Source organism: Chinchilla lanigera, unplaced genomic scaffold (assembly GCF_000276665.1).
Source record: "Chinchilla lanigera isolate Chin_1 unplaced genomic scaffold, ChiLan1.0 scaffold00137, whole genome shotgun sequence".
Taxonomy (NCBI): domain Eukaryota; kingdom Metazoa; phylum Chordata; class Mammalia; order Rodentia; family Chinchillidae; genus Chinchilla; species Chinchilla lanigera.
The window spans coordinates 2,486,698-2,509,778 of record NW_004955538.1 but is presented as its reverse complement, the minus strand read 5'-3'; the positions used below and the strand labels follow the sequence as shown (position 1 = coordinate 2,509,778).

General features: G+C 58.9%; 3 protein-coding genes across 25 annotated transcripts in view; 1 reads left to right on the top strand and 2 right to left on the bottom strand.

The window, feature by feature from the left end:
• Zfyve21 (zinc finger, FYVE domain containing 21) overlaps positions 1 to 273 on the bottom strand; it is a 10,177-nt gene extending 9,904 nt beyond the window's left edge. For all 6 annotated transcript variants that reach the window (XM_005410787.1, XM_005410788.1, XM_005410789.1 and 3 more), the window contains exon 1: positions 70 to 273. In XM_005410787.1, coding sequence (XP_005410844.1) covers positions 70 to 207 — 138 coding nt within the window. In that variant the 5' untranslated portion in view covers positions 208 to 273. The remainder of the gene's footprint in view (positions 1 to 69) is intronic.
• Xrcc3 (X-ray repair complementing defective repair in Chinese hamster cells 3) overlaps positions 1 to 10,482 on the top strand; it is a 12,602-nt gene extending 2,120 nt beyond the window's left edge. Inside the window, exons 1-10 of one of the 8 annotated variants that reach the window (XM_013507844.1) lie at positions 456 to 622; positions 961 to 1,325; positions 1,742 to 1,818; positions 1,976 to 2,075; positions 3,301 to 3,543; positions 4,330 to 4,542; positions 5,756 to 5,910; positions 7,378 to 7,590; positions 7,701 to 7,726; positions 7,803 to 10,482. In XM_013507844.1, coding sequence (XP_013363298.1) covers positions 1,274 to 1,325; positions 1,742 to 1,818; positions 1,976 to 2,075; positions 3,301 to 3,543; positions 4,330 to 4,542; positions 5,756 to 5,910; positions 7,378 to 7,590; positions 7,701 to 7,726; positions 7,803 to 8,172 — 1,449 coding nt within the window. In that variant the 5' untranslated portion in view covers positions 456 to 622; positions 961 to 1,273 and the 3' untranslated portion in view covers positions 8,173 to 10,482. Of the gene's footprint in view, positions 1 to 455; positions 623 to 649; positions 664 to 871; positions 895 to 960; positions 1,326 to 1,741; positions 1,819 to 1,862; positions 1,885 to 1,975; positions 2,076 to 3,300; positions 3,544 to 4,329; positions 4,543 to 5,755; positions 5,911 to 7,377; positions 7,591 to 7,700; positions 7,727 to 7,802 lie in introns of those variants that run through there. The other 7 variants (XM_013507848.1, XM_013507850.1, XM_013507849.1 and 4 more) reach the window with 7 other exon arrangements.
• The window catches only part of Klc1 (kinesin light chain 1), a 40,908-nt gene continuing 24,207 nt past the window's right edge, over positions 6,381 to 23,081 (bottom strand). For 2 of the 11 annotated variants that reach the window (XM_005410798.2, XM_013507851.1), the window contains exons 12-16: positions 22,870 to 22,978; positions 18,680 to 18,841; positions 12,972 to 13,102; positions 6,827 to 6,893; positions 6,381 to 6,715 (exon numbers count right to left, since the gene is read on the bottom strand). In XM_005410798.2, the coding sequence (XP_005410855.1) occupies positions 6,713 to 6,715; positions 6,827 to 6,893; positions 12,972 to 13,102; positions 18,680 to 18,841; positions 22,870 to 22,978 (472 nt within the window). In that variant the 3' untranslated portion in view covers positions 6,381 to 6,712. Of the gene's footprint in view, positions 6,716 to 6,826; positions 6,894 to 12,971; positions 13,103 to 13,688; positions 14,248 to 14,814; positions 14,866 to 18,679; positions 18,842 to 22,869; positions 22,979 to 23,081 lie in introns of those variants that run through there. The other 9 variants (XR_001232088.1, XR_001232089.1, XM_005410799.1 and 6 more) reach the window with 9 other exon arrangements.

Sequence of the window (23,081 nt, the reverse complement as noted above, 5' to 3'; positions counted from 1 at the left end):
AGCGCCCCGCCCGCCTCCAAGCGCCGAGCTGCGGGCGCGCCCGGGCTCCGACGGCGGGGCAGGACGCACCTCCTTGTCCGGGACCCACTGCGGCTCCTCCAGGCCGAACGGGCTCCCGAAGGCGCGGTGCTCGGGCACCATGCGCAGGCCGCTGGGGGAGCGCACCAGCTTCTTGGCGTCGCGGTGCGCGGCCACCCCCGAGGACATGTCGCCGCCTAGAGCACTCGCGGCCGCCGCCCGCACTCGGCCCCGCACCCCGCCGAGCGGCTCCGCCCTGCCCCGCCCCGCCCCGCGTGGCTGACAGCACCGGTGCCCAGTCACCAAGCGGCGCTCAGACCGCGGGCCAATCGAAGCCAAGGTTCCGCCCCATCACTGTCCTTTCCAATCCACACAAGGGCCCCACCCCTACCATCCTGTGGCCGGCCACCAATCGGCGGTGAGGGCCGGCCTGAGCGCGGTCCGCCCCTATCGGAACGATTGCGACTTTGGATTGGTTAATTCGTCAAACCACCGAGGTCGCTTTCTTTCTGATTGGTGTGGGTGACTGGGGTCGCCCGGCGCTCATTGGAAGAAAAGGTTGGGGGGGGGAACGGCGCGAAGAGACTAGCGGGACGCGCGGGAGGTGAGCGCGTGGGGGTTCCTCGTCCTGGGACAGCGGGGAAGGTTGGGGCCGTACCTTGGGCGGGGAGCGGGGCACGCAGAGGAACCGGCCGGGCCCAGGACGCGGAGCGGGGACGCGGCCGGGGCAGCGGGGTCGGGGCTTCGGGCGAGGCGGGGCGCGGGTGGGCGGGGATCTCGCTAAACCGGCCCAGCCGGGTGCTGCGGAACCGGACCTCGCGCTCTGCGGCGGTGCAGCTCCGCGGGCGGGGCGCGCCCCTCGGGGCCCCTTTGCAGGTTTGGTTTCCGGCTTTGTTGCGGCGCAGGCGTGGGGTGACTGAACCCAGAACTTTGGCCCCGCAGGACTCTGCTGGGCCTCACAGAGTCGCTAACGTTTCCCTGGCTGGGCTCGAACTTGCCGTCCTCCTGCCTCAGCCTCCCAGAGTGCTGGGACTGCGGGCTGCGCCCCCACGCGCAGCTTGCTGTGGAGTGGAAACCACCAGATTTGCCTGTTGCCCTGGAGGCCCGGGTCCCTGCCAGCCGGGCGCTCGCCCCCGCCCTCCTGCCTCCCCAGGGCTGCGCTACCCCGGTCCGAGTGGCCCGTCGGAGTGGCGTCCTGGTGGCCGCGGCTTCTGCAGGCTACCCCTTCCTGCTGGCCGCCGTCCTTGGTGCCCCGATGTCCCCACAGCAGCCACCAGCGCCCTCGGCCGGTGCAGAGCCCAGCCTCGGTGTGGCCCCCCTGCGGCCCCCCAGCCGCCCTCGCGTCACCCCGCGCTGCCCCGCGGCCTGCCGTGCTCAGGGCCGGGCGCCCGGGACCCCGCGGGAAGTGCCCCCTCGGCCCCCGGGTGACCGCGAAGGCGCTGTGGTCAGCAGGGCGGGACTGCCCAGCACTGGGCACTGCCTGTTCTCGACCCCTCCTACGCCTGTGTCCAGCCAGAAGGGTGCCAAGGGCAGGTGGCATTGCCACGTTGCTGCCCCGCACTAGGAGGGAGCCTTGGAGCCCGAGGCCGCTGCCTCTCCCTCCGCTGAGCTGCGCCCAAGGCTCTGGGCACCTCCCAGGGCAGCCGTGGGGTGGGGGGGCTCCCGTGACCCGGCCAGGCCCACGCAGCCCCTTGCCCCCCAGGTTCAGGCTCCCTTCTCCCAGGTCCCCATGGAGGCCCACCTGAGGGGCCCCCAGGACGCCGCGGGGGCCTGAGCCCGCGGGACCCTGTGTGGCTGGAGGTGAGTCGGGTGCCAGTGAGGCCACCTGGCCAGAGGACACCTTCCCCTGTCTTCAGGGGTGGCCAGGTACCATGGTAGCTGTCAGGATGTGGGCACCAGGATGCTTGGGATCAGGGTTCCCGGCTGCTGAGCTGCCCCTCCTTCCTTTGTGGCCCAGCACCCTCCCTCTGCTGCTGCCCTGGGGCCCCTCGCCCATGAGGACATGGAGCTGGACCAGCTGGACCTGAACCCCCGAGTCCTGGCGGCCGTGAAGAGAGGTGGGCTCCTGTCCCCGTAAACCCTGGAGCCCGAGGGACTGCTCTGGATGGCGGGGTCTGTGTGCACAGCACTGCGTCTCTCTGCCAGCAGCCTGCGTGCACGTGTCTGTCGTCAGGAGGGAGACCTGACTCCCTCACTGCCGCCTCCCCTGGCCCTGCTGAGCTGAGCCTGTGGCTTTCTGTTTTCTGCGCCTGGCTTGCTGGGCGGTGCCGAGGTGAACCCGGGAGCCTCTGCAGCCCCTTCTTTCTTGGTTTTGAGGCCAGGTCTCACCAAGTCACCAAGTTCCCTGGGCTCAGCTCGAGCTTGTGCTCCTCCTGCCGCACCTGCTGAGCTTCCTGCGTGCCCCTGGCCGAGTGTGTCCTGCCTGCCGTGCAGGGCTGTGGTTCTAGGCTCCCCTTCTACCCTCCTTGTCTCCCAGGGTATCTGTTGGGGCTGCTGAACATTAGGGTTCTGCCAAGTACATGTGGAACAGCCCCGAGAACACGGGGGGGGGGGCACCACCTGGTGGTGGGCAGGGTCTTGCTGTCCTGCTAATCCACTCTTGGCTTTGTTTCCTTGGCCTGCGGTTCAGGCCCTCACTGTCACACAAAGGCTGCTGCAGCTGCAACCACACATGCAGTTTGGGGCTGCAGGGGAACAGGCTCCGCAGGAGCTCCCTCTCTTACCAGGAAGTGAACTTTCCCTGGAGCGCCGGCCGTTCTGTGCTGGGCCCCTGTGCGGGCAGCAGGACTCCCTCCCCAGCCTGTTTTGATTGACAGGTGCCCACATGGCCTGTTGGTCTTCTCGTGTCTGTGGGTCTTTTCTTCAGGGTTGTGTTTTTTCCTTCCATGCAGTCTGAGATCCCTCTGCCTGGACCTTTGGTGTGCCTATGTCCCAAGGGTGACTGGACTGGGGCCGCTGGCCTCCCCTGTTCATACTGAGCAGTCCTTTTTTTGCTGAGGGTGCTGGAGAGTGAACCCAGGGCCTTCACACTGGGCTACAGCCCCAGCTCTTTTTTGTTTTTTACTTTTTTACTACTTCACTAAGTCAGTAACTTACCCTGCCTGGGCTCAAACTTGCAGTCCTCCTACCTCAGCGCCTCTGGTTGCTGGGATTACAGGTGTGCAACACGCCTGGCTCGTGGTCCCTCCTGAGAGCCTCCCGGTGGAACAAGGTGACAGTTACCTGGCTTCCTGAGGAACTGTCCCACCTCTGCCAGCCACCTGTCATTCTCGGATTTCCTAGGGTGTCAGTGGTCTCCCGAGTTCCCAGCACCCTGGTCACCGCCCTGTAGCTTGCTGTTCACACGTCTGGCGTGGCCAGCTGGCCCTGTGACCCCTGTGATTGCAGCCAGCCTGAAGTCTGTGAAGGAGGTTCTGTGCATCTCTGGACCCGACCTGCGGAGACGCACTGGCCTGTCCAGCCCCGACGTCCAGCACTTGCTGACAGCAGCTGCTACGCACCTTCGGGGCCACTGTGTGCTTACAGGTGGGCAGGCGACATCCACGCCACGGGGCTGGGTCCCAGCTGTGCTAGCCTTACCCTGCAGGGCCGGTCCCAGCACCCACAGAGGGCGCAAGCAGACGGCAGCACTGAGTCAGCCTCAAGACCTTGGGCTGCGGTGCTGCCCAGGAAGCCAGGCCAGCAGAGGGACCTGCCAGGGTCCCTGCCATGTGGATGCTGCGCCTTGGCAGGACTGCGTCACTATCTCTGGGAGCCCCTTGTGCCCGCCTGGCTGTGGGGCCTCTCCTGTCTGAAGCCCGTGTGACTCAGTGGTCTGGGACCCAGCACTGGCTACTGTTGTCATGCGTAGGGCCCTGAGTCACTCTGCAGCCACTGCCGCTCCCAGTGTGGGGGCGTCCGCCAAGTGCCACCAGCCCAGCGCCTGGCTGCCCAGGCAGGACGCCAGGACGAGCCTGTTCAGCCCAGCCCAAGTCCCACTCTGACCTCACCCAGGGTGCAGGTGTGAAGGGAGGCTTCAGGTGGCCTGCCCAAAGATGCCTGGCCCCGCAGCCCTCCAGTGGACACAGAGGTTCCTCCTTGGGGGACTTGTATGTGCTAACTTGGCTCCTAGGGGGACAGGTGCCCACAACCGCTCCTCACACTGCCTCCGGGGCGCGCTCAGGCCGAGCTCAGCTCTGCGGGCTTGCATATTGGGGCACGAGGCCACTGTGTTCAGTGTCCCCTTCTGCACTGTGCTGGCCGTACCTGGACCGTCAGCTGGGTCAAGGCTTCAGGGGCTGTCCCACGTGACTGGGCCACCTGTCCCCACAGCGCTGCAGCTGTACCAGCAGAGGGAGCGCTTCCCCACACAGCACCAGCGCCTGAGCCTCGGCTGCCCACAGCTGGACCGGCTCCTGGGCGGTGGGCTGCCTCTGGATGGTATCACGGAGCTGGCCGGCTGCAGCTCGGCGGGGAAGACCCAGCTGGCGCTGCAGCTCTGCCTGACGGTGCAGTTCCCACGGCAGCACGGGGGCCTGGAGGCCGGTGAGTGCCCGGGCAGCCATGGGCTGTTTCCAGCCTGTTGTCCCCCGTCCCCTCCAACACAAGGCAGCAGCCAGTTGGCCCTCAGGTGCTCAGCACCACGTACACGGCCAGCGTCGCCTGCAGGGTCAGACCGAGCGGCCCTGGGACGGCTGGGCCCGTGCCCCTAGCCCAGCCCCAGCCGCAGCAGCTTTGCCGAAGGTGCCTTCTTGCTCGTCCCAGCACGTGTCTCTTCTCTTCTGCATCTCCTTCGTCCTGTGCTGGGGTGGGGCCAGGGCCCCACGCAGGACCTCGGCATGCTCTGCTGTTCCGTGTCCCTCGCCCCTTTTGAGACAAGGGCTAAGTTGCCCAGGCCAGATTTGAACTCTGATGCTCCTGCCTCAGCTTCACAGCGTCTCCTCGGGGTCCGTGTCCTCCACAGTGGGCAGGGCCTCGTGCTGTCATCTTTTCCTGGTATTGTCCTGAAGTACAGCGGTTTCCATCTTCAGTCAGGCTTACTTTCCTTCAGCTGTTTCTGTTTTTGGAGTCTTAACAACCGCTGCCTATCCAAAGTCGTGAAGATCTGTGCAAGGTTGTGCAGTAGCGCTCCCACTGACCCATTTTGGGAGTCAGTTACCATGTGGCAGCACGAACATACAGTTGTCCCAGCACCACTTGGGGGAGAAACTATTCCTTCCCCACTGGCTAACCCCAGCATCAACTGTTTTTGATTTTGAGACGGTCTCACTATGTAGTCCAGGCTGGTCTTAAACTTATGGGAATCCTCCTGCCTCGGCCTCCCAAATGCTGGGGATACAGGCGTGCACCACCATGCCCAGCTCCCGCAGCATCACTGTGGGAGCTCACTTTGCCTGTAAGCATGAGATTCTCTGTGGTGGCCAGGTTCTTACCCGCTGCAGGCTCTGGGGCAGGTTCCAGGTGAGGCTGCTGCCCATGACACACTGCCTGGCTCTTCCAGGGGGGTGCCCAGCCATGGCCATGTGGCTGGGGCCAAGGACACTTGCTCAGGGGATCTGGAGGGTCCACTGGGAACAAGGGAAGGACCTTTGTGAAACCCTCTCTGGCCCTGTGGTCCCCATGCTCTGCCACGCCCTGATGCAGGGTCTGGGATGGGAGGCACAGCCTGGTGTCAGGGTGGGGCAGAGCAGAAGGTGGGGAGTCGTCCGTGTGGGACAGCATGGTGGCCCAGCCCATGGCAGGCACTCTGGCTCCGCAGGGGCCATCTACATCTGCACGGAGGACGTCTTCCCCAGCAAGCGACTGCGGCAGCTCATTGCCCAGCAGCCACGGCTGCGAACGGATGTGCCAGGGGAGGTGGTCCAGAGCATCAGGTTCGGGGACCGGATCTTCATCGAGCACGTGGCCGACGTGGTGAGTCTCCCGCAGGCCTTGGAGCACAGGCCAGGACCTCGTGACCAGGGGCAGGTAGAGGCGGTGTCGGGTCAAGGCTTGGAGGAGGCAGGTGGGTGACCAGCCCCACCTGGGGTGGAGGACAGAGCCATCCAGGTGGGGGTCCAGGTGGGGGTCCTGCTGGATACAGGCCGGGAACTGCTCACTGTGCTGTGGCAATCTGCCCCGCACCCAGCACTTGGCCCGAAGGCTGTACTCCAGGGCCCTCCTGCCTCCCGCCCCAACCCCCTGCCCACTTGCCTGATGCCGCCTCCACCGCATGCCCTGGCTGGGGGAGGTGTGGCACCTACCTCCCAGGACAACCACCTCTGGCATCCAGAAGAAGGGCCCCCCAGGGCTGCTGGGCGGGGGTGGGGGGCACTGCGGCTCACACACCCACCCCCCCTGCACAAACCAGGGGCTCCATGTTGAGAAGAAATTCAAGTGAAGGATGAGGGTATAAACTTTTACTTTTAAAAACTTTACAATAAAATACATTCTCACACACACGCAGGGAGCTAACGCGTGAGCGGTGACACGGGAGGCCCTGGTAGGTGCAGCATGGGGTCCAGTGCGCGGCCCCCGGAGGGACAGTGTGCGGCCTGCTACCCTGCCTGGCCGCACCGAGGCCTGGGATGCGGGTGGTGGTTAGTGTGGCCTCCGGCACGGTCTGGAGACTGAGCGCTGAGGGCCCCGTCCTCGCCCTGGCCGTCACAGGGCCAGCTCCGGGCCGCTCACGGTGGTGGCAGCCGCATATGGCGTCCTACAGCAGGCCAGGCCCAGTTCACTGTGGGAGAGGCCACGGTCAGCGCCCAGGGCCTGACCCAGGCCAGCATGGACGGAGCCCCGTGGGCATCCCAGCTGCCCCAGGTGAGCCTTCAAGGGTGTGGGCACTCACGTTAGTGCTGGCGTCTTCTAGGCTGCTGCTGTCGTTCTCTACGCACAGAGGCTCCGCTGGGGATGCCCTGGGGAGAAGCAGACTGCATGTCACCCTGGCGTCAGCCGTGTCCCCAGGCTGCCAAGTCTTGGCCCTGTGGCCACCAGTGAGGCCTTGCTGTGCCCAGCCCCACCCCTTGCACCCGATACTTCACTGCCTCGCCGCCCAGGCCATAGCACACTGCCATCAGCTGCTGCCCAGCACAGCCCACCCGTGCCCTGGACCCCAGGGCACGGCGGCCTTAACGTGCGCAGGAGGCCAAGCTGTGACGGGTCCCACCGGTGCGCGAGAGGGGCTGCAGAGCTGCGTCAAGCTCACCTGATGGTCACATCAGGTGACCAGGGTGGTCACCTGCCGGCCATGGGAGCCACACAGAGAGGGGCAGCAGCTATGGGAGGGCTGTGTGGGTGAGGGGATGCGGCGCGGCGTCCCTCCCAGGTGGCAGGAGGCAGCCAAAGGGACAGCACTGCAGCCAGAGGCATGGTGACCACTGATACACGCCCACCCTGCAGGACGCTCTGATGGAGTGTGTGAGCCGCAGGGCCGCCCTGCTGCTGTCGCGGGGCCTTGCGCGCCTGCTGGTGGTGGACTCGGTGGCAGCCCCGTTCCGCTGTGAGTTCGGCAGCCAGGCCTCGGCAGCCCGCGCCCAGTGCCTGCAGTCACTGGGGGCCGCACTGCGCCGCCTGAGCAGCACCTTCCAGAGCCCCGTGCTCTGTGTCAACCAGGTGAGCTCAGGTGCAGGGACAGCAGGGCCACTGGGCCAGGAAGTGGCCTCCTGGGGCCGAGCAGGGGTGGGTCACCCTTGGCCGCCACACTGACCCCTGTGCTCTTGTAGGTGACGGAGGCCGTGGAGCAGCCAGGGTGAGTGCTGGGCCACTGCATGGGGCGGGGGAGCCCTGAACCCCTGAGCAGCAGTGTCTCCTCCTGTGTGTCCCAGGCCCCAGGACAAGCACCTGTGCCCAGCCCTTGGCATCACGTGGGCCAACCAGCTCCTCATCAGGCTGATGGCCGACCGCACCCGCGAGGAGGAGGCCGCACTGGGCCCGGGCAGCCGCCCGGCCCGGACCCTGCGTGTGGTCTTTGCGCCCCACCTACCCCTCTGCTCCTGCTCCTACACAGTCAGCGAGGAAGGGGTGCGGGGGACGCCAGGGACCATGGCCTCAGACACGGGGCAGCTGCAGAACAGCCTGGCCCAGGTCCCGAGAAGCCTGATTCTGACTGAGCAAGAACTGGGTCGCAGGGACCCAGGCATCAAAGTCGCCGAGGTCTCCCACGAAAACACCAGCTCCTCAGGAGGGAGCAGGTGACAGGGTTGGGGTGCTAGCTCTGCCCAGCTTGTTGGGCCTTGGCACTTGCCCCACACTCAGGCCCCTGGAGGATGGGGAGCTCTCACTGGGGCCGGTGGCTTCTGGGGTCTCTACAGTGCCACCCTAAGCACAAGGGCTGCTCGTGCCGTTCTCTCCTTTCTCCCTAGTGTCCACCCCGGACGGGGTGAGCAGCTTTCCCAGCTACCAGCACCTCCCACAAAGTCCTATGTAGGTCCCCACAACCCCTGAGGCCTGGCCCAGGAGCACCCCCCGGCCCTAGTGCAGGTGGAGGAGATGCCAGGATGGACCCACAGGGACAAACCACGTCTGACATGCCCTGCCCCAAGCCCAGCTGGGGAGTAAGGTGCTGCCACCTGCCTGGCCCCTGCGCCCCAGCCCAGCCAGGGTGCCAGCCATCCAGCAGTGGGCTCTTGTGACCCCAAACCAGACCCCTGGTCATGGACACAAGGCCCAGTGATCACCTAGGCTGTGGTCTCTGCAAGAAAGGCCAGGACCATTCAGTCTGTGCCCCTAACAGACGTGCAGTGGACGTGCTGGGGCAGCGCCTGGCCCTTCACTTAGGAGCCGCTGTCTGCCAGGCGCTGCCCACTGACCGGTGGCCTCCCTGCTCTTGGAGGAAACTGAGGCGTAGGCCTGCCCTGTGGCAGCTTGTTCTCCTACAGCCGGCACGGAAGAGCCTAAAGTGGGCAGAAGTCCCAAGCCCAGACAGTCACTAGTCACTCAGCCACTGCAGCCCTGAGAGTGACAGACTGCTTGCTGCACAGAGCTAGAACGGTGTTGTCTAGGAATTAGGTTTTTACCCAACAGTAAGTAATAAACGTTTTATTTTGGTAACTAAATGTGGCCAATTCTGAGTGATTTTCCAGGCAACATATCAATCAGAAAACAAACTACAGCGACCCTCCTGCGCCTGCGTCTCCCGGGACAGATGCACAGAACTCGCGGCACACCTGACAGCCCCAACCCTCACCTGCACAGCGCCAGGTCCGTGTTCACTCTGGGCAGAGCTGTGCGGCGTGCAGGAGCGCGTGCCACGCGGGTGACCTGCCCTCCAAGGACCTGCCACAGTCATGGCAGTGGAAGACAGTAAACACGTGTGCACACTTTGGGTTATGCAATGTGCCACTGCGAGCACCGCGTTCCCACAGCAGTGCTGTGCGGAGCAGTCCTCCAACCCAGGAGTGTGGTTTTGTTCTGCATGCTGGCGGTGGAGCCAGAGCTCAAACACTGAGCTGTATCCCAGCCCAGATTATTTGAATCCTAGGAATTAATCCCGGAAACCCCTGAAACCAAGTACCACCAGGGAAGCAGCTCTGTGCCGCCGCCCCACACCAGGCAGCTGTGGCAAGTCACCAGGACTTCGTTCAACACCCTGCACTGCAAGGTGACATCGGCCTGTCTGCCACTTCATGTGTGCTGGACAGCAAGTGAGAAGCGGTGTGGCTCTCCCACGAGGCCCTCCTCCCCCGGGAACACGGCCCGCCTTGCCAGCCAGTACAGGACCAGGGCAACTCCACACAGTCCTGTCTGCGCGTGCATCAGTCCCAGCCAGCCAGAGGCTTCGGACCAAGCTCTCCTGTGGGCCAGTGTACCCCCCGCCCCCCGCCGTGCTCTGTTCCTGCAGAGGACCAGGTTCTGAAGCAGCACCAGCCTACTGGCAAGGGAAGGGCCTGGCCTGCAGTGGGAAGCAGCACCTTCTCCCAGCTGGACATCAGAGGCCTGCGACACTCACGCATACCTCTGTGGACACAGCTGTGTGGGGACTGCTGGGATCACTTCCAGATGGCCTGGAAACAAGCTCCTGACCCGAGGCTGTGTGCTTCCGGTAGAGCCAGGGTGAAACTGGAGCAGGGTGGGCACGACAACCCAGAGTGCAGCCTCTCTGTGCCAGAACCCCAGATGCGCCATCGCTAGCCTCGGGCCCACATCCAGGCAGCCAGGTAGTGCCACCAGCCCCATGCAGGGGAAGCCAATGAAAGTAAGTGTCTTGTCTTTGCTGTGACACCACCTATACTGCTACACTAAAACCAGCCTGACGTTTCATAAGGACAGTCAGGTTTCAGACTAACCACACGCTGAGAGACCCTGGAAACCGAGATGGCCTCAGTGGTCTGTAGGGGTGAGGGGTGTGGTATGGTGCTGCCTTAGCGCAAGGCTGCATCTCCCAGCCAACAGGACAGTCTGCCACCCTGCCCTGAATCCATCAGAAAAACCATCAAAAGCCACCCTTGAGGGGGCATTCTAAAAATAAAAGACACATACATAAATAAATAAATAAATAAATAAATACACATGACATGTCCAGATTCTCAGTGTGTGGGGACCTGCGACCACAGTCACCACGCCAACACCACGATGGCCCTAACCAAGCACCTGGGGTGGAGCCTCGTCTTCCTGCCCCTCCGCTCCACAAGTCCCAATCCATCCCTCCCTGCCTCCTCACCCCCGCTGCCACGAGCCTATCACCCCAGCTGATGTCACCTTTGCCGTTCCAATATACACACGTGTGATGCTAAGCTTAAACAGACATTAGCGGCAGGACAGCAGGTAGCAACTGAGGTTCGGGTGGTTGTGCGTAGGTTCTGGTGTGCAGCAGCCCCAGCACTCACATCAGCCCCGTAACAAAACCCAGGCACAGGCCCCCACTGCCCGGTCGCTGCCACCACCCAGGAGAGGAAGCTGGTGCTGCCTGGAGGCCAGCAGGGTCTCGTGCTGCTGCTGTCCAGCTCTTCTAGGCCCCCAGTGGGCCGGCTCAGTGTGGCTGGCACACAGCACTCTCGAGTCTGCCACACGATGGTTTCCCTCCGCACAGAAAACAAATGGGAAATTTGTATCTGAGCAGTACTTCCAGGGGTGCCAGCTTCACATGCTCTTGGGCCAACAATGCCAGCTGCCCCAACTCCATGGCCCAGGGCCCAGGGCCCGAATATTCAAGTGGATGGCAAGAGATGGGGGCTAGGACTGTGTCACCCACCGGCCTCTGCAAAACAAAACCCTGTCCCTGGGCTAGCACAGTTGTTCCAAGGGGACCAAGACCTTGCCAAGCACAAGGCCCTGGGTTCAAGCTCCAGCCTACAACCCCACGTTCACTCAGAGCCAGGAATGCTTATAGCAAACCAGCCAGCTTCCCGCACCCTCTAGCTTCCACCTGCAGAGGAAAGCAGGTCCTGCTGTGATGGCCACGTTTCGTTGGCTGGATCTGGACACCAAGAGGCCTGTTGACCTACTGGTGTCAGGATGGGACAGGAGCTCTAGGCGCAGCAGTCACCATGACGGTCACAAGTCACAGCCACACCAGCTGCCCAGCCTGCTCGGCCGCTGAGCAAAAGGGCCAGGTTCTAGAGCCACCCAGGGACTGGCCACACCACACGGTCATACCTGAGGCTTAGGAGAAACAAAACCTGGAAAGGTCATTCGCAATGGACAAGAGCGGCCATGAGTGTGAGTGTGAAGGTGAGACACAGCGTGTGCATGTGTGTGAGGGTGGGACAGTGTGACAACGTGTTGTGTGACATCATTATGCCTACAGATCCTGACACCTTTAAAACATGCTGTCCACTTCACTGGACCAGGGGTTAAACACTTCCTACAGCCTAATTAAGAACTGGCCAAGCTCTGACAGGATCGGAATCAACTGCCCAGGCCAAAGTGGTGCCTGCTGGGGAAAGAGCAGCCAGCCCTCAGCCACAGTGACAGCCGCGGGACCGGGGCCATGGTCTTCTGCAGCCTGGACACCCAGAGAGCTCATACACTCAGGCACCCGTATGTGGGTGTGCAAGGGCAATGAGCAGCACGACGACCACCTGGCCACAGAAGACGTACAGTGTCTGCTGAGGAGGGAACGCCTGGGGCAGAGACCCCAAGGGACGCGATGGCTGAGGGCAGTAACCTCGGCCGTCACAGCCCCTCTGGCCACTGAGGCACCAGGCTGGGAGTGGCAGCAGTCTCACCACAGGTTACCGGTGACACTGAGAGCAGTGACAGGGGCCTACTTTGGAAAAGTAAAACAAAGCAGCAAATGAAAAGGACGTAACTCTACAATCTCTAACAAGTTCTCCAAAGGAGCCCCAGGCCTGAGCTAAACAGCACTCTGGCCTAAGGGGGACCTTGGTGGCAGGGAGCACCCAGTGGGATCCCTGCACGGAAGTGTCCTGGAGCAGGACAGGACAGGGCCTGCCGTGACACCTGCCGCAGAGACCCTTGCCAGGTGATGGCAATGTCAGGAGACTCCAAGACCAAGGCATCGGCCTTTTATGTAACACCTCTTGCTCTTAAAAATCCAAAGCCCAAGCTCCTCGTGGTAAAGCTGTATGATTCCAGCCCCTACCGAACATTGCTTTTCTCTCCACACCAGTAACTGCCTGGGGTTTAACACAGTCGTGGTGAACATCTGACCTTGAAAGATGATGTAAAGATTAAAAGAATTCCAGCTAATGCTGATTTACAAATAATGCCTATCTAGAGTGAACAAGTCCCAGCACTCAGCTTTGTGATAGTTAATCCCCGCTTTTCACTGCAGAGTCTTTCTTTGAACACATTTTTAAAAAAATCAACCCCACAAATCTTTGAAGGCATCAACCCTTTTAGCCACTGAGAGGAAGCTTCCAGTTCCTTCTCGGCCTGTCCTGGATGCAGCAGATAGAACCCGCTGGGCCTCCCCACTCCGCGGGCCAGCCTCTGCACTCCTCGGGCCAGGCCTCCCCACTCCGCGGGCCGGGCCTCCCCACTCAGCGGGCCAGCCTCTGCAGGAGTCCAGCGCGGACGCAGGGAATAGTTACCCGGGGCTCCTCAGCTCACTCTCTCGTGAACTTCCTCCCTTCAGCTTCCTAACCAGCTTCTCGCTGCTGCGTCTAATGGAAGCCCGGAGTTTGCTAAAGGAACCACTGCGCTTTAAAGATCCAGTGCCGTCCTGAAAGAAATGTGAACAAGCGTGAAGCTCAGGGTCTCCCCACCCGGCACAGACCCTGGCCTGGGCCCCGTCCTCCTGCCGCCACTGACTGCACCAGAGATCACCCAAGGGTCACAGAAACTTTCAGCAGGAAGCTCAAACAATGGTGATCATGACCTCAGAGGAGAGTTAATTCCACTGCTGAACCGCGACCAAGGCTGTGTCCCAGGGAAACAGAACCCACCCATGGATGTCACCAAGGACTGGGCACCTGCGCACACATGGCCGGGAGGAGGGCTGGGCCCGGCACACAGCCCAGAGCCCCGGCAACAGAGGGGCACAGGATGGTTGCCAAGTGTCTGTGACAAATGTGGTTGGAAAATTAAAATGCTCATTTATACAATCAACTAAAAACCCTCAGACCCCTTGTGGGAAAGCAGGTGAAAGGACTGGCCAGCTGTCGACTCCTGGCCGAATCTGGACAGGAACCAGAGCAGGAAGCTGGGGGAGCACGTGACCCTGGGGCAGGGTCACAGCAGTGCCACCTATAGGTGCTGCACAGCATTCCTGGGGAGGAGGGCACCGAGCAGACAGACGCAGACACAGGTCAGTTGGAGTGAGTTTATTAGAAGTTAGAAAGACAGATACACACATCACTGAGCACTCAAAAGATTAGTAGAGAAAAGCAGAATTGCCAAAACTTCACACAAAGACTACACAGCAAATCTACTTCAGCGTGTCCTGGGCAGGCCCCGGGGCAGGGTGCACCAGGTCTCTAAGTCCACGGGGACGTGCAGCACATGCCTGACTCCTACAGCTCAGCGACTGTCCACAGGTCACCGTCATGCCACTGTAAGGACGCCTGTGTGACACCGTAACTACCTGTTATCAGAGGGAAGAGCTAATCGCTCTTAATTTAAACTCGTGTGGTACACAGTAAGTGGAGTTTATTAATACAGTGGGAATTACTAAGTACATATCTGGCAAAGCTACATGTATACAGAAATCAGAAACCCCAAGAGGACAGCAGCACCGAAAGGAACGGCCAGTCACAGAGGTGCAGCTCTGCCAAGCTCCTAGGGGCCGAGACACAGCGGGCAGTGCTGGAGAGAGAGGGACGGAGAGGCCGCCCGTCGTGCAGGAGCAGAGGCACACGGGCGCTAGGCCTGTCGACAGAAAGGAGAGAGAGGTGAGCAAGAGGAGGCAGGCCCGCTCCGCAGCTGCCTTCACAGTATTTCTAGGTCACAGTCTCAGCAACACCGTGTGCTTGGTGCTGGGCCCGGGTGTCCGACAGCGAGGCTGGCCTGCTCTACGTCACTAAAGGGCAAGCCAGCACTGCAGAGACAGACCAGCACTAGGTCACAAGTCCCGACATTTACCATCAAAGGTTTCACAAGCAACGTCTGTAAAGGGGATTCAGCAATGAAGACTGTCTGGGTACACAGTAGGGCTGCACACAGAAGACCACTCATTATGCTTGTTCTTGTTCATCCTGAACTGTGAAATTCTCCCTGAAATTAGGTATGACTTTCGTTTTCCTAAAAACACTAACATCTGAGATCTCAGCAATTTTAAGAGCCACTGACTTCACAAGTCGACAGCACATAGCATGCAGCTGGCAATCCAGGTAAAATGACTCCACAGGCAGCAAGGTCCCGGGGTCCTGCCTGAGTGGCAGCTGTCGTCGCAACAGGAGCACAGACAGCAGGGCCTACCCCGCCGCTCGGACTCACCAGAGGACGCTGCACAAGTCACTTAACCAGCCCGAGCTTCATCTTTCTCATCTTTAAATGGAAAAATAAGACTTGTTACCAGTGCCTCCCAAGTGACAGGAGGACAAGAAAACATAAGTTCCCAGTGTTCCTTAAAAAGGATGCTAAGTGCTGCATCTCCTGCGGTCTCTGCATCTCAGGGTCCCTGCAGCAGGGCACTCACACACCCCAAGCTGGACCCTTGCAGAATGGGGAATTTCTCGCCTCCCTCCCCAGCACACAGGGTCCCTTGGCCCACACGCACGTACGCACACGCTTGCAGCTGGCTCAGGCAGACCTGGGTATCATCAAGCCCAGAGTACCCGCCCTTGCTGCCCACTGAGGGTAGTCCGTCCCTCGGCCGTCTGCCCCCCCACCCCCCACCTCCCGTGCTTGCCCCCGGGGACCTGCACCTGAGCATCAAAGCAGGCAGAGGGCTGGGGGGTGCATGCGCTCTGACACATCTTCGCTTGCCATCAGGTACCACATTACAAAGCAGGTTTCTCAGCAGAAACCAATCGTGCAATGCAGTGATTACCCTGGTGAGTATTATCTTTGAATAGTTACACATTGCCTTTTTTCCTTTTTGGTATATCTAGTTGTCTTCCAGTAATTTTTCAAAGATAAAAATTATTTCTAGTAACAGAGATTTCATTCCGCCTTAACCCTCCTCAGTGAGAACTGACTGTGGTAGAAACTTACAGCGTCTCAGCCCAGGAGTGGTGTGAAAGGGGAGGTGGCTGAGGCTGCCGCCGCAGGACCCCAGATACAGGTGGCACTGCCTCGGGCTCCTGCGGTGTCACCACAATGACACCGTAACCACAGTGCAGAGGGACTCAAGGCCTGGGCCTGTTCCTGGTACATATGCCCTCACAGTGGACACAGAGCCTCGGGGACAGAGCTGAAGGCCTGGTCTCATGCACAGCAGGGATCTTCAGCGGGGCACCTGCCTCCTGTGATGGCCAGGCGATCATGCCAAATCACACCTCGGCGTCACAGGGACCCCGTGTCAGGAGGCAGACACATCCTGACCTTGCTTTGGGGACATGGAGCCAATGCTGGCAGGAGCAGCTACTCAGGCCTCGCCTGCTCATCTTTGACATTACACTTTGGTTTAGATGCTATTTCTGAATACTGACACAACTTCAGTCTCTCATCCTATGTAAACAGCTACTGTAGCTTACAGCCACTGTGTTCACCCCATGGCCTCCCTGCTGAGGCTGTGGCTGTCTGAGAACAACACACGTGTCTCCTGATGTAGGGTTCTCAATGTTTTAAAGAACACTGAAATCCTTTTTTAAAAAAATAATCCCACCCACCTGGGAGCCTGAGGCAGGAAGATCTCAAGTTTAAGGTCAGCCTAGACAACTTGAGACCCTGTCTCAAAATAAAAAATAAGGAAGAGGGTCACATGTAGCTCAATTGTAAAACACTTGCCCAGCGAGTGTGAGTCTCAGATTCAATCTCCAGCACAGAAAAAAAAGTTTAGCATCTTATGCCAAATATAAAATGAAATTTAGGTGGCATTTCCTCACTGTAAGTGTCAGTAAGAACAATGAAGCTATCTTTATGAAACTTGTAACCTGAAACCTAAAGCTGGAGTGACAGGCATAGCAGTGACATCTACCTCATGGCCAGTTTATTTTGCTATTTTACCTAAACTACATATTACTGAACGAAACCTTGATGCACATGTGTAAGTGGTTGCCAGCAGTAACCATTTTTAAGCTGCTGTACAATCTCAGGGAAGTTTCTCTTAAACTTAGCAGGAGAAACTTTTCTATTTCTGGTACAGAGATAGACCAACATGCTGTGCTGCAAATTTCAACTCTAACCCAAACGACTCTTCAGACAGACTCTGTTTATTGCCTGTGACAACTTCGCAGCACAGCAGACTGAAAAGAAGCACCTGATGAGGTGTGCGGGCGCAGGCTGTGACCCAGCACTCTGGGGGGCTGAGAGAGGAGGACCACAGGTAGGAACGAAGCCTGGACCATTTATCAGCTTAGCAAGACCCTACCACAAAATAATAAACAAACAAAGAGCTAGACCTATAGCCTGGTATGAAGGTCCTGGGTTCAATCCCCTACACTTCAAAAAGAAAAGAAATCTCAAGTGTGCACACTGCAATCACTACCTTATTAAAACAATGAAAACACGCTTTGAAAATAAAAGTCAATCAAAAGCCAGGTGTGCTGGGCATGATGGCACATGACTGTAATCCCAGTACTTGGGAGGCTGAGGCAGGAGGATCTTTGTGAGTTTGAGATCAGTCTAGGCTACAAAGTGAGTTCAAGGTCAGCCTGAACTGCTAGCAAGAGCCTGTCTCAAAAAGACAAAAAGAAAAACAAAAGCCAGGGGAGCACAGTGCTGCCTCTGCCAAAAGAGCTGAGGAGGACAGTGAGCCTGAGGCACCCGCTCCAGAGGCTGGACCTGGCTCCCGCCCCACGACACTGTGCCACAGGGCTGCCAGAAAGGAACAGTGCACTGCCAGTGCAGCATGTCCACGGGGAGGGCAAGAGGAACCGGCACAGGCTCGGAGGAGCAAGGCTGTCACCCACGTCTGTGGGGAAGGCACCAGGCAGGCCCCGGGCAGTCCTTAAGACAGGGCGCAACTCTGGGATGGCAACGATCCCGCCACGGGGTTCATGTGAGTGTGGACCTAGAAATACTGTCTCGAAGAAAGTCCCTCCAGAACCTCACCCAGGAGTCGCTGGGCGCGTGGCTTCAGCAGACCAAGCAGCAGGCCCCCCAGACAAAGCATGCAGGGGCCGGAGTGGCCACGAGAGGAGGACAGGACACAGCTCAGATGGGAGCAGCACGGATGGCCTCCTGGCCTTGCTGTAGTTTACAACCACTGCAGCCAGGTTGGTGCCATCAGAGTAGATGTTGATTGACTGTCTTGGCACAGAAAGAATCACAGCAAGAAAACTGAGAGGTGAAGATGGTCCAGAGAATGTTCTCTCCGTAATTTCGGCTTCTAACATTTTCTACAAAGTATCTGATCGGGATGCTAGCTCCTACCCAACAGCTAAGCTATATAAAATTCCAAAGAATAAAGAGACTGAAAATGTAAGACTGTAAGAAAGTCCCTTACGTAACACTGTAATCTAACAAAACTGCACAGTTACAACATGTACTGCACGATAACAAGCTCCATGCCAGGGAACTAAATCCTGCATCCAACTCTTCCTGCTGAAGGCAAACTTCCAAACACACCAGCTCAGCGCACATACAGCCATCCACCTGTCATAGGAGCCCCAGGGGCCAGCTGGCTGCCACTGGGTACGCAGCAATGGGGGACTTCCCCAGAGAGCAGGACGGCGAGGCAGGGCTGCGCAACCTCTCGGGGTCCGCTTGTGTGAACAGCCAGGCAGCCCCAAGGAGCTGGGCGAGCAACAGAGAAGAATGGACTGGCCCAGTGGGCCGCAAGAGGGGACATGGGATGTTCAGGACTGAGCAGGACAGCAGGACAGCAGCCATACTACACTGTTGCTCATGAGCTGCTCTTTTTGAGAGCAAGTTCTAATTAAACAGCTTCTCCCATGAAGGCAATTTAACCAATAAATCCAGAGCAGCTGCTCAGTGAGGTTAGGAGCCTGAGTTAGCAGTGAGACAGCAGGTTAGCTGCGAGTTAGTTGTCCGCCAGGCTGGGCCCTGCGCGGCCAGGACACTCAGTCAGCATGCAGCCCTCAGTCAGGGCTCCTCGGGAGGAAGGCACCCTTCGCAGGCGGGGACTGCAGGGTTAGCTCGAGTTAGGACTTACAGCAGCCTCCCTGGCACTGCGCTGAGGAGAGCGGGGCGAGCGCGGGACAGGGGACGCCGGCCGCGTGCTGTGCGTACTTACCCCGTTCCACTCTACGCTCATACTCACTTCCTCCCCGCCATCAGCGCCGCTCTCGTACTTGACCGCGTCCGAGCTGAGGCTCTCCCGGCTCCGCCGCTTCTCTGAGCTCTCAGGGTCGCTGAGCACTTCTGCCACTCTCTGCTTGTGAGCAGTGTCAAGACCCTGGGCCAGGCACAGAGAACGTTAGCACTTCCGGCTGGGCAGACTCAGGCACTCCCACTGTGCCACAGCAGAGCCTGCTCTTATCACAAGAAGGGAGGAGTCAGAACCATAACAAAGAGTCCCCAGGAGACGGGCAGGCTTGGGTCACAGGGGCACACACTGCCCTGTAAATCCAGAGCACACCACACTCTGTAAATTCCCTCTCAGATTAAAAAGCTATAAGCAAACACCGAGCCCTACCTAATGATCTGTAAACTGAAATACTTGGAAGTAGATCATGTCTACAGAGTATTAACAGATGGATGGACATGACAGATGTGATGAAAGTATCTAAAACCTTCACAACACATCTTGATGGCAGCTGGGCGTGGTGGTGCACACCTATAATCCTAGCACTGGGGAGGCCGAGGCAGGAGGATCAGCACAAGTTCAAGGCCAACCTGGACTACATAGTGAGTTCAAGGCCAGCCTGAACTGCACAGAGACCCTGTCCCAAAAAGAAAAAAAGAAAAGGCACACTCTCGGTAGCAGATCAGAGTGTAAAATTCACTCAACCCTTGTGTACGTGTGAAAAGTTTCATGGGAGGCTGAGAAACACCCAGTTTTTATTTTAGTACCCTGGGGTTTCTGGCTTCCAAACTAGTGCGAGGCTGAAGACTCAGATATCTTTCTTCTGGCTGACCTTGTCTACCGCACTGCTAACCTACAAGAGGCCATTTCCAAGCACACTCCACCGTGGGGAGTGAGGGTAGAGGGGGCCTGCGTCCTCTCCTGTGGTTCCGTCTTGTGCCAGGCAAAGCAGGCCAGCCCTGTGACCCAGTGGGCACGTCCTCAGGACCTGGCGGTGTTGCGCTGCTGCCTGGCACTCCGACCCAGTGGGCTGCCACTCTCGTCCTCACAGGCACAGCCCCTCACAACTCGGTAGGGACACATGCTAGGCCTGCTCCGCCTGCTGCAGCTGCCCCAACTCCTCAGCTGCCTCTGCTCACTTTTCTAATACAATCTGGATTCCACAGCAAGGCCTCAACAGTGGCCTGGTGAGACTAGGCCGCAGCACGCCGCACACATCAGCCACCCCACGCCACAGGAGCAGCCACACCAGGAGCACCCTCACCTGAGCAGCATCTGTGTCCTGGTTTCAAGGTGGGTCGCAGGAGTTTGAGCGTGTGCCTCTGCCCACCCTCGACCAGGCCCAGGGGCCCCAAAGCACCAGCCAGGACTCGACACCTTCTCTCGCCACCCAGGGACACTGTTTTTAAAGAAATGCTCCAAGGTATCTATGTGTAATTTTAGTCCAAGCTAAAAGCAGCTGTGAGTCAAGAACCACAAAACAGCCTACATGTATTCCAATCAGGGGAATTCTACACACACCTGCCTGCCAGCTACCACAGCCCCCACTACCACATTCAGTACATGCATGTGCCTAAGAACACTGAACCCTCCCACCAACCGCGGCTGCCAAAGGCAAGAACGAGGCCTCCTTCCTGCATTTTCTCCACAGACTGTATTTCGACATAACTGCATATCCCTAGACTGTGGAGGGCAGGGCTTCCTTACAGAGTTCCCACTAATAAATCAGTAATCAACCCAGTGACAGAGAGAACTGAATGAACAGGCCGCTGCCAGCGAGTCAGGTCTCTCCTCCTCAGAGTCTGCAGAGCGGGAACCTCCACACAGCTGTGGGCAGGCCAGGCACAGAAGGACCCAGCTGTGCACAGCTGCCCCCAGCAGGCAGCATCCAAGGTAGAGCAGCTCAGCGGGGGTGGCCAGAGGCAGGACCCCAGAGATGTCTGGGACTGAGTGGAGGGTGACTGCACATTCTAACAATGCACTGTCACTCATGATTAGATACAAAAGATAAAGACGCTGGGGCCCAAAGTATTTTCTTCGGAAACTTAGCTTGAAAACCCAAGACAACATGAAAGTAGGTGCCGAGCATGGTAGCACAAGCCTGTAACCCCAGCACTCGGGAGGCTGAGGCAGGAGGATTGTTGCGAGTTCAAGACCAGCTTGAGCTACAGAGTGAGCTCAAGGCCAGCCTGAACTGTACAGCGAGACCCCGTCTCAAAGACCAAAAAAAAAAAAGGAAGTGGGGACAGCACCAAGCGTGCCCACTGAGCCCTCACCCGGGCGGGGCCAACACTGGCGGGGATGGGCTCAGCAGTACTGCCCTCTGCCAGGTTCCTGCGTCTGCAGGGGCAGTAGTGGCTCTCCAGGCGCCAACGCTGCGCTATGCAGCTATGGGTACCAGCTGCAGGTCCTTCCGCAGGGGCGGGTGCCCCTGCTGGGAACAGGCACACAGGCACAGCACATCGATCCACACGGCTCCTCGCCCACACCACGTGTAAGCCGAGTGGATGCAGACACAGGCGGCATGCAAGGAATGTGGCTCCTGCCTTCTGTGCCACTCAGCCTCCCCAGCCTCGATCCTGTGCTCCCAGTGGGCATCAGCTGCTTTACAGCACAGTGCTCACGTGCTGCCTGGTCCTCAGGCGCCAAGCTACAGCGCGGGGGCCGTGAGTCAGGCTTAGTTCTGCGCGTCACACTGGCTGCAGAGGCCACAGGAAGTAAGGTGCACCGAACCAGCCCACGCTGTCTCTGAGGTCAGCGGGTTAGGGTTTGCTCGTTAGTACAGGCAGTGCCTTTACAGACACAAGGGCTTGGGGGAGGGAAGACGGGCTCTGGGCGCCACATTCAGCTCTTTTGGGTCTTGCCATGGCTTGGACCTGGGATGTCCCCTCAATCCCCTCAAGGCCCAAGTTCGAAAAGCTCTGCCCCTGCCTGGTGCAGTCAGTGGGGGCACCTAGTGGGATCTGCCATCCTGAGGCCCCCTTCCTCCTCCTCCCACACCCCAGCTGTAGACAGGGTGAGCACTCTGTGCGGTCACGCGCCGTGACAGGGCGGCTGCACAGGGCCAGCCACCCTGCAGGGAGGCCGAAGTCTCCCGTCCCTCTTCACCCCAGCTGCTCCCACGTGTCTCAGTGATGGGAGCTGACACAGGCACACCCGAGGACCAGGTCTGCCTTTGGAAGGACCATCAACTGCTCCCCATCGCTGCGCCACCCACGGTCCCACCAGGGCACAGAGCTCCGGGCTCTGCCTGCTCTGTCTCTTTCCCGGTGCTGCATGAGGCACCTGACTGCAGCCAGTGCGGCACACAGCTCCGAGGCCCAGGCGCCAGGGCCTCCTGGCCACATCCGGCTGCACTGCGGGAAGCCGTCTCGAGGCCCTCGCTCACTGCTCACACAGCTGTGTTCAGCCTGCACATGTTCTGGGTCCCGGGCCCTTGCCCAATACATGGCTTACATGCACCCTAACTCGTGTGCTCATTCTTTCCGACCTTTCACTTTAGAGGTATCCTTTAATGTCCAGATGTTTTTGCATTTTTTGACTCAATGGATCTAGTTTTTCTTTTACCATCTGTGTTTTTGGTGTTATATTAATGGTATTTTAAACAATGTTACTTATACAAACTAAAATATTTCAGATTTCCTATTTTTTTTAGTACTCACTGGGATGGAACATAGGTTCTCACACCTGCTAGGCAAGAACTCTACTACTGAGCTATCCCCCTAGCTCAAGATTTTCTAAATCAAGCCATCAATAAAAGCTGTATAATGGCAGGCATGGTGTTGCACACCTGTAATCCCAACTACTCAGGAGGCTGGGGCAGGAAGACTCCAAGTAGAGCCCCAGCCTGGGCAACTTAGTGTGACCCTGTCTCAAATATAAAATTTTAAAAGTGTTGAAGTAATAGCCCCGCAGTAGAGCACTTGCCTGGCATGCACGAGGCCCTAGTTTCAAGTCCCAGTGCTGAAAGCTCACAGCTCTTTTGTATGTTTGGTTTTTTGAGACAGGGTCCTCCTAGGTAGTTCAGACTGGCCTTGATCTCAACATATAATCCAAACTGGCCTCAAACTGACAGCGATACCCCTGCCTCAGCCGCCCCAGTGCTGGGATTACAGGAATGCACCCCCAGCTGTGTAATCTCGTACCTCTAATGGGTAAGTCAGAGGTATCTGACTCACCTGCTTACGTGACCTCATGGCGGCTTCTTCTAATGTTTCTGCAGCTTCAAATTTCCCCTGACGTCGGTAAAGTGCTCCAAGGTTTTTCAAAGTGGTTGTGACAGTTGGGCTGTAAGAAGGTGCATGAGACGCAGCTGTGAGAAAGCACTTTAGAGCAGCCGCTGCCTGCAGCACATGATCTAAGCGTCCACCAGGCCCGTATCGTGGGGCGT